The sequence below is a fragment of the Anoplopoma fimbria genome, chromosome 12 (genome assembly GCF_027596085.1).
Source record: "Anoplopoma fimbria isolate UVic2021 breed Golden Eagle Sablefish chromosome 12, Afim_UVic_2022, whole genome shotgun sequence".
Taxonomy (NCBI): Eukaryota; Metazoa; Chordata; class Actinopteri; order Perciformes; family Anoplopomatidae; genus Anoplopoma; species Anoplopoma fimbria.
This window is the reverse complement of record NC_072460.1, coordinates 6779987-6789914: the sequence shown is the minus strand read 5'-3', so window position 1 is coordinate 6789914 and position 9928 is coordinate 6779987. Positions and strand designations below refer to the sequence as shown.

Below are 9928 nucleotides of genomic sequence, written 5' to 3'. Positions count from 1 at the left end.
TGGGGGAACTACACTCACACACACACACACACACACACTAGAGGCTGATGCTCATCTGTTAGGCTGAAGATAAACGCATAGTTAATAGCTAGTGTATATCTCGCCTTACGAGTAACGTCGGCGTGAGTAAGTCCAGGACTTGCTGCAAGTTGGTTTCATATGGTGTAACGCTTGGTATATTAAGCCTCCAGGAAGATTGCCGGGCTTTGAAAGCCAATTTAACATAGTGGCCACATGTTGGTCAGGCGATGTCATGGGGCCAAAAAAATACTTTTTCCCAGAAACTTACAATTGGAAAAAAGGTGTCTGTTAATCAGCTGATCTTGAAGGTGAACATTTTAATAGTGGTCGGCTGTTGCGTAGTGGAGAGCAAGGTAGTTCTCCAATCAGAGGGTCGGTGGTTCGATACCCGGCTTCGGCAGTCGATGTGTCCTTGGGCAAGACACTTAACCCCAAGTTGCTCCCGAAGGCTTGCCATCGGTGTGGACTGGATGTTGCCTGTCATCAGTGTGTGAATGGGTGAATGATATGTAATATAAGCTTTGAGCTACTGATTGTAAGTCGCTTTGGATAAAAGTGTCTGCTAAATAACTGTAATGTAATGTCATTAGATGCATAGAGTTGTAAAAAACACTAACCAAAGTTATTTCCCATCCTATAGGCATAATGAATTGATGTTCAGAATCAATTTCTGACCTGGGAGGCGGGGCTAAATGAAACGCTAGCTCACTTCCTATTTTGCTTGCGTGAACAATATCATAACAATTACCGTTGAAAAAGGATATCCTGTCAACTCCCAGTAGTTGATTGTGGACTACCTGAAAGCAATTACCCACACACCCACAACCATGCAATACTGTGTGTGTTTGTTTAGCAAAGGTCCCAGTGACCACTCCTCCAACAGCAGCAGCACCACTTCAGAGGTCAAACCAAACATCTCCCCTGACCTTTCACCCTCTTCTGGACCTGTGGCCCTCATCACTAAGGCAATCAGCAGGGCCGGTAACCAGCCAGCAGATGGCAGTGTTGCAGTGAAATCTGAGGTGGACCAAAGAGCTGAGGGTGAGGATGATCTGAAGGAGAGCAGGGAGGAGGACATGTGTGTGATTGGTTGATTATCATGCTCTCACTCTAACATTAAGTTATTGTTTGTGTTTTGTGACAGAAAGTGAACACAGACGATTGAGAGGGATGAACAGAAGCTACTTTGTAAGTTTCTAAATTCGGAGTTAGCTCAGAAGACCACTGTCATACAGTACCAGTCAAAAGTTTGGACACACCTTCTCATTCAACTACTCTGAAGAATCTAAAATATAAAACATATTCTGGTTTGTTGAGCATTTGTTTGTTTACCACATAATTCCATATGTGTTCCTTCATAGTTTGGATGTCTTCAATATTAATCTACAATGTAGAAAATAAATAAAAATAAAGAAAAACCATTGAATGAGAAGGTGTGTCCAAACTTTTGACTGGTACTGTATCTGTCAGGAGATTGATAGCTTAGCTTAGCATACAGTAAAGAGTGGGAACAGATTGAAAAAGCTAGCCTGCAAAACACTTCCACCTATCCGCATGTCTTAAGCTCACTAAATAACAAGGTGTTCCTCATTCTTGTTTGATCCTCGAGAAGTGTAAAACAAATAAAATCCCTTTGAAAAGAGCCCTGCTAAGCTGTGTCCCTTGTTTCTGGTCTTTATGCTAAGCTAAGCTAAATGTCTCCTGGTTGCAGCTTCATATTTAGCGCACACAGAGTGGTATCATGTTGTCATCGAACTCTCATTAAGAGAGAAGTCTTTTATTTCACGTTGTTTCCAAAATGTCAACATTTTTCTTCTGCCCTTCTCCACTCTCACAGGAGTCATACAAGCCCATCTCCTGGAGGACAGAACATGGTCTGACCCGTCAAGGAGAGAGGAGGTACGACAAAGGGACATTGGAAAAAATAAAGCAAATAAAGGCTGTTGTGCCACTATTTGATCAATGGAAGTATGGATCAGTGAATGGAACAAATCAGTGATTGGGTGTGCTGAAATTTCAACAAACAATTCTTTTGTGAGCCAAAAAAGAACAATCAGTAAGCTTCAATCACCTATATTGGAGATTTAAATCTTGTTGTGGAAAATGTAATCATATTACTATTACTAAGTAATGCATTACTGCCTAATTACCTGCACATACAATTTAACCTCTACATATCTGCCTGGCCTCTTTTTCTCAAAACTTAGAGCCCTGAATGTCGAAGGGCCAGACCAGCGATTCACCATCCCTCCTCAAGCTGTCCTTCTTAAGAACTCTTCTTCCTTGACTGGTGGAGAAGTAAACCCCGTCAGACATTTGCTCCATGCTCCTGTTCCCTGCCGTCCTCAGCCAATCAAGAGAAGCCCTGTCAGTTTCCCCTGGCCCATGTCGGAATCCTCTGACTGGGTTGCCGCAGCTGCTCCAGGGACCAGCCCGGTGCAAACGTCTCCCAAGCCGAACCTCTCACGCTTTCCCAACCTGACCCCGACTAGTCAACACGCCAGCCCCATAAGGCAGGGTTTTGGGTCTCCCTGGCACAAGCAGAACGCCCCGCAGCCCCTTGCCAAAGAACCAACTGTGGTGTTAAGATTGAGAGGTCTGCCAGAGCATGTCGAGAGTCAAACTAAGCCCCTAGAGAAAAGGGAAATTCCGCCTTCAAAGACTGAGAGGGTCTCTGCAGAAGAGCTAAGAGAGGTGTACGACGGGCCTCTGGACCTATCGGATCGAGGAAAACCCAGCTTAATGGCAAGAGGTGATTCGCCCTTATCCTCACAAGGTGGAAAGAGAGTACAGACGAGCCCTGAGAACGATGGGAAGGAAAATCCATTTTCACCCAAAGCGGTATCATCACCACCACCCTCGTGCTCCTGGGCTTCTAGCCCACTGGTAAAACAAGAAGAGGAAGAGCCTACCAGTGACCAGAACCACAAGGTAATTTGTTTTGGCAATAAAATGGAAAGAAATGGGGGCTTGAGGGTAAAGAGGGGACAAACGGGATTCATGGTGTGATGGTCTCTCGTCACAGCAGGTTGTAAAAGGGCAGGAGCAGAAAGAGGAGGTGAATGGAAAGATAGACCAAAGCGACTTGAAGAAGGTGCCTGTCCTCACTATATCATTACGTCCAGGTGAAGAGCTTAGATTCATACCCCTTCTGTGTGTGTTCATGCATGTACTTACTGTGCACAGTGGAATAATACGTTCTGGTGTCATGTATCTTATAGTAGTGGTGCTGGAGAACCTGAATCCTGCTCTGCAAGAATCCTTATCATCAAATGGCAAGGTGAGGTCACTCAAGCCACCAGAGTAGATACAGTTGAGGCTGTGCTGGCTTATATATTTGCTCATTCAATATCACAAAATATGTTGATCTGTTTCTAGTTCATTTTCACTTGAAATGGAGGTTCTTTTCTATTTTAAGCCCTTGTGCTTCCTCTGCGTCGTCACAGTCATCGGCATCTGCAGCTGAGCCAGGAAGCAGCGCAGAAGAGCAGGGCGAGGAGGGGAGCGTGTCAGGACAAGAAAGCAACCAGGGTGGCAAGAGGAAGAGGTCATCGGTGGAGCCAGAAACCGACAGAGACTCGGAAACAGACCGTACGCATTGGCTCGTATATTTGAAGTCTTCGTTTGTCTTTCTCAGGGATGCCCCCGACGAAGAATTTACTTCGTTGAATCTGATTGGTCAAGCTTTCCCTATCGTTGACTGATTGTCAAATCACGTAGATAGAGCGGAGATTGATAGAGAGACGCGGGTTCGGCCTGCTTGCACCAGAAAGTTCTACTTTTTGTGCCAGAAGACAGAATGAAAGAGAGAGAGTGAGAGATGCAAGCCACAAACAGCTGTTTTTTACTTGCTCCAAGATTTGATTACTGCAAACTTTGAAAAACTTTAAATAGAAAAACTTTGAAAAAAAAAAAAAGCAACTAGATAGAAGCAACTTTTCTGTGTTTGTTTGAAGGATATATCCAGGATGTCAAACTGATAGAGCAGTGAAAACAAATTAGACAGATAAAGCCTACAGATCCCAGTGTAAAGGAAGCGATTAAGAACTGTTATCTCTTTCCAACCCCTCAGGGTCACAAGTATAACTATAACACAACATTTAGAAATGACTGGTTCAAGTCCACTAAACCTGAACATGATGAAAATCTGAACCGACTGCATGAGAGTGTATTGAGCACAGCCGGATAGCTGTGAGACCCTGGTGGAAGCTTGCCGTTGCTGCGCTGTGATTGGCCAATCTGCATTCATTTCTTCCCTTCTTTCTTTTCCTTCTTGTGTCTGGTCTTCAAGTCCAATCACATTTCTAAAGCTTTATGGGGTCAAGATGTTTTTCCCCACGTGGTCCATTTACATTTTGCTTCTGTTTTTTGGACACACGTATGATTTCTAAGGGAGTTCAAAATCCCCTTAAATATCATACAAATACCACCCACTTAATAAAATGGTGATGCCTAAAAAAAAAAAAAAAACCTTTGGACATCTCACATCAGCCAAAGTCTGACGTTCTTGGCAGTTAACACAATTCTAAGGCATAAGCTGTTATATTGTAAATGCACTGTATTTGAATACACACGACCAACCCTCACAAACGCGTGCTAGAGTGCCCTCAAGTGCCCTCTCAGAGCCAAAATCGTGCTAAACTGCCCTCAAGTAACTGTTCTTTTTTAACAATTCCTTTTTCGTCCTCACAGATGTCCAGCGGGAGAGGAAGATCAAGATGACGGTGAGAACTGAGGAGAAGAGCTCTTGCTAAAGAGCACGATACAACACTTGGCTCACAGTGATCTCACCTGAACCTTCATTAATTGTTGCCACCAGGGGGCAGCGCATTGAGCTGTACACACATCACTTACATGTACATTTTAAAGTTGATATGGCTAAAAAAAAAAAAAGCAAACATTGGTGTAGTCATGGAGAAACCTTCATTCATTTGCATTCATTTGGAGTTGTGTTTCTGGCCACTTGATGAAAGTCCAATATTTACTCTCCTTTTAGCTGTATTTTGCTCTCCAGCTCTATCTGATGGAGATATCTGGCTCTGTTGGTGCTGGGCAGGTAGAGTGGGGGTTTTTAAGACCTTTTACATACAAATAGCAGAATGCTGTGGCTGTGAACAAAAACAATAAAAAAGCAGGCCATAAAATCAAAACAATGACTAAAAGGACACTACAAATCAGACCAGCTGCAACATTATTTTTTCACAAAACTACATTGGGAGTCAAATTAAACATGTAAATTAGTTCCCCCTGACTGAATTAGCCTTAAACCTGCACTATGGGGCAACAGGAACAAAATGTTGACAGATTGACGTCATAACAATTATATTCCCCTAAAAGTTTTGTTTTTAAAATATCCAAAATAAAATTTCCGATGAGAATCTGCAGAAGCCTGTGTGGAGGAGGTCAGGCTGCTGGTTGGGACTAACAAACAAATTACTTTAACCAAGGAGTCTGATGTTCTAGTCCCGGTTGAAACCAAAAGTCAGCGTTCACAGCCGTGGCCAGAGGCATGTTATCGGGTTGTCATTACATCTGGTCCATTCCGGCTCTGCTCCATTATCCATTATCACAAACATTCACTTTGACTCTACAATGAACTGATTAGAGTTTGGTGGTCAAAGGTCAAGGTCACTTCCGAGGATAAAATGATGATGATGTGATGACATTTTAAGCTGCAACTTGACTGGTTGGTGGAGGCATACAACCACAAGGCGCTAATTCTAGTTTATTTTGGATTGATTTCAATTTACAGCATTAACCGAATGTTTGTGTTTGTGTTTGTGTCCACCTGATGGACATAAATCAAATATCTATTGTCATTTACATGGACATTAATATTATGTTTAGTTTCAAATAGACATTTTATGAGGTGGAACATGTGATGTCTTGTTCCATATAGTGTTTGAAATAAATGGTATGCGTCCAATTCCTGCTAACATAAAACTTAACGTGCTACCTGGGACATTACAATATTAACCAGTGTTTTATGCCAACATCACATTCTTTATATTATTGGGATTTTTTAACAACACAAATTCAATTTCCATGAAGTCACTTATTCCAAAACAACAAAGACAGACATAGAATATGTAGAAAATTATCTGACTTTAGATTCTCTCTGTTTGAATAAGACATTTAATGGCACATAATAATGTGCATGTAAGCACACATTAGCATCCAGTTCGGCAGCTTATAGTTGTTTTGTGGGGAACTAAAACACAGTAATGCCTAAAATACATTTTTCTTTTTACACATATTCGCCCTTTCTTTACAAGGTACAACTCAAACCGGCATTACTGTCACTAAATGGCTATTTTTGCCACAGAGCCTTCACTCCCTCCACCCCGTCTTAAGTGGCCAAGAAAAAACATGTTCCTCTTCCTCTTTTTCATTTTCAGAAGGCACATATTTTGCAAGTATTAACTTTCCGTTCACAGCTGTGACAGCTTGTGGTAAGCCGGGTGGATGGAAGCGATAAAGACACAGTCAGCTGAATAACCTTTATTCTTTGTGATATTGCACAAGTCAATGTGTCTACTTTTTGTGAATATATAATCTATTTTTTTAATGACGATGCCCTAATCAAAAGGCAAAATCTGCCAATATGAACTTTTAAAATGAGATTACTTTTTTCAAAAGTGTGCACTTTTTATTATGCCGTGTGTGAAAACCTGTGCAGCCATAATGCTGTTATATTGATTTCTACCATTTCCATCATGTCTCTCTGAAGCCATTAGAGTCCATTAAGCACAGTACTTGGTCAATGGTCAGTGGTCAAAATAGCCTTCCCCTGACATTGGTATCTCTCAGTTAATTAAAATGAGATGACTGTATTGTAAGTACTACTGTGCTTTGGCTTTACAGAATGCTAGTGCATCAAGCTTAGTGCTGTGTTGTTGTTGTGTGGCCTCAACAGACATTTTACTCTTAGAAACTGTCGTCTGAATGTACGGCTTCTAATGCTGAAATAAACTTCTGTTTTTGAATGTTGCTTCTGTAGCTCCCTCTGTATATGATCCAGCTCTTATATTTCCCAACTTGACAAGTTTACCACACAACTGCTGTACACATACTGCAGGGTGAATAACCCACAGTGAATAGTGACGAGTATTCTGGGAAATCTAAGTTATGTGTGACGTTTTGTTCTGGACATTATGCAAAAGGGTTGCGGTGTGATGAAAAGGGATGTAGAAAAAAGGGGGAAACCATCAAAAGTTTGTGGTGTGATACAACTTTACTGTTACAGGAAATCATCTCAAGGGTCAGCATCCAGTAAAACCGTTCTATTTACAGAATCAATTTACACAATGAAAGCTTTATAGGTAAAGTTAATTCATGTTTCCAATAGACTATTTCATCAATTCTATTCACAATGGCTTAGATTGGTTGTGCTTGCTCACATGCAATTGGTTTATGGTCACATCTCCGCCCACAGGAAGTGACTGATGGAAATTGTAACTTTTCAGTGTGAACTGACTTGCAGATTTTTTCTGTGTGGACTAAAATTATGCAAATCATATTTTGTGGAACATCAATACTAAAATGTTATTATTTTTAAAAACAATTCTAGTATTCAGGACCTGTAGCTCACATCTGCTGTAGTTACTGTAGGACAATCACAACCAAAAAAGTCAAAACACAATGTCAAGCAAGGCACTTCTACTCTCCAGAGGTGGGACAGAGTCTTTGTTTTGCAAGTCACAAGTAAGTATCAAGTCTGACTATGAAGTATTGAGTCAAGAACAACAAGACAGGTAAGTCAAAAGTCAAAAGCAAGACCCGAGTCAAAAACAAGTCCAGAGTCAAGAAAAAGACCCTAAGTCAAAAAATCCAGTCCAGAGTCAAAACAAGACCCAAGAGAACACAAAAACAAGTCCCAAGTCAAGAACAAAACCTAAGTCAACAAAAACCCAGTCAACTAGAGTCAAGAACAAGGACAAAAACAAGACCCAAGTCAAGAACAAGGACAAAAACAAGACCCAAGTCAAGAACAAGGACAAAAACAAGACCCAAGTCAAGAACAAAAACCAAGACAAAACAAGTCCAGACTCAAGAAAAAGAGTCAAGAACACATCCCAAGACAATAAGAAGTCCCAAGACAAAAACAAGACCCAAGTCAAGAACAAGAACCAAGACAAAAACAAGACCCAAGTCAAGAACAAGAACCAAGTCAAGAACAAGAACCAAGACAAAACAAGTCCAGACTCAAGAAAAAGAGTCAAGAACACATCCCCAGACAATAAGGAGTCCCAAGTCAAGAACAAGACCCAAGCCAACAAGATGTATCAAGTCAAGAACAAGACCAAAATACACAAGTGCAGATTTCCGGCCATGTGTATAAGATACGTCATAAGATCTTGCCAAAAACAAAATGAAACTCAGCAAGCTGATATGCAATGATATACTCAGCGTTGTAAGTACTTGTAGTTATTTTAGCTGTTAGCTGTTAGCCAAAGCACTCCGTCCCAAAACAAATAAATAGTGTAGTCTGTCACCAACATGTACTGTAATGTCCTGTATAATAATTAATCTTTGGTTCCTCCACCCGGTAAATGAGGAACTCATTCCCCCCTGGTGTTTGAATTTAAAGAGCCACAAACTGAGGCCTGTGTACAGATTGTAAAGCCCTCTGAGGCAAATTTGTAATTTGTGATTCTGGGCTATATAAAATAAACTGAATTGAATTGAATTGTATGTCAGAGTAAAGGGCTGATTGTGCCTTCACCCACAGCAACGTCATGGTCATCTGCTGCTCCAAGCAGCTGCTAAACACCAATTCTCTCTCTTTTTTTCTTATCTTCTTTCATCCGTCATCATTTGTTTCAACTCTTACGTCCTATCTTCTTTATCTGATCTAATTCATTTCATTCTTATCCTCATCTCCTTACAAACAGCCCTCCCTCTCTCCCTCTCTCCCTCTCTCCCTCTCTGCAGCCTGGGTTATCAGAGGGGAAGTCTATTTCTAATCCCTACTGTTGATTAAGGATTACATCTGGAGAGCTGGGAGCTTTCTCTCATGTGTTATTGCAGAGCTGCTGTTGTGGCCCCTGGAGACTGAGTGGGTGCGTGGGCGGCCACGCCTCCAACTCTGCCTCCGCCCATGAGCACCATGGCTGTCACACTCATTTGAATACACGTTAGAGCACTACTGCACACCATGCAAATGTGTCCCTCACCTCAGTCCACCCATCCATTGCAACCACCCATTGAATCCATCCTTCCCTCTAGCCATCCACTCCAACTTAAACAGCAGCATAGATAAAAGAATATGGCTTCTCTTTACATTTTTGGGGCATTTTGGATAAAGAAAGAAGTAATATCCTGCACATATCTATAACATCCAATGATTCAACACTTTATATATTGTGAATCTCACAGAGATACTTTTGAGCAGGAAACATTAGCGTGAACAGAGCAGAAATTGCAGCATTGCATCATGCTGGTTGATGAATTCCCCATTTCACATTAGCACTGCTAACCAGTACCACATCAGTCTGCTTTTGCACCCCTCAAATGACACAACACCCATTAATGGTCACTTTTTGCACTTTAACATATAACATGTATCTGGCCTAGGGCTGACACGAATGATTATCTACATTATGGATTCAGCTGTTTAGTGATTTCTCAATTAGCTGTCCGGTCTATAATATGTCAGAAAATAGTAAAAAATAAATTGGCCATTAAACTTTCCGAGGTCTGGTCTTATCCAACAAACTCAAAGCTATTCAACCTACAATGATGTAAAAACAGGAAGTAGTAATATCCTGCACATATCTATGACATCCAATGATTCAACACTTTATATATTGTAAAAAAAAAAAAGATCAGTGATGAACAGTGATCTTAAAAAAATAAATAAACAGAGAACTAAAAGATACAATCTATGTTTTCAAAAAAAAAAGAA

The 9928-nt window shown here is 41.1% G+C and overlaps 1 protein-coding gene across 1 annotated transcript; it reads left to right on the top strand.

Moving 5' to 3' along the window:
- Positions 1-2761: 2761 nt before the first annotated feature.
- Positions 2762-4790, top strand: rbbp8l (retinoblastoma binding protein 8-like). The gene is made up of 5 exons (XM_054610036.1): positions 2762-2952; positions 3050-3146; positions 3243-3301; positions 3468-3612; positions 4714-4790. Exons 1-5 carry the CDS (start codon positions 2764-2766, stop codon positions 4773-4775), a joined length of 552 nt encoding a protein of 183 aa, XP_054466011.1. The 5' UTR covers positions 2762-2763; the 3' UTR covers positions 4776-4790.
- The last annotated feature ends 5138 nt before the right edge of the window (positions 4791-9928 follow it).

Bases quoted from the DNA above. Each gene is read 5' to 3' on its own strand.
- rbbp8l (XM_054610036.1), top strand. From the start codon at position 2,764: ATGGCAAGAGGTGATTCGCCCTTATCCTCACAAGGTGGAAAGAGAGTA. The intron at 2,953-3,049 runs GTAATTTGTTTT...TCGTCACAGCAG, and splicing joins CCAGTGACCAGAACCACAAG to GTTGTAAAAGGGCAGGAGCA. The intron at 3,147-3,242 runs GTGAAGAGCTTA...TGTATCTTATAG, and splicing joins CACTATATCATTACGTCCAG to TAGTGGTGCTGGAGAACCTG.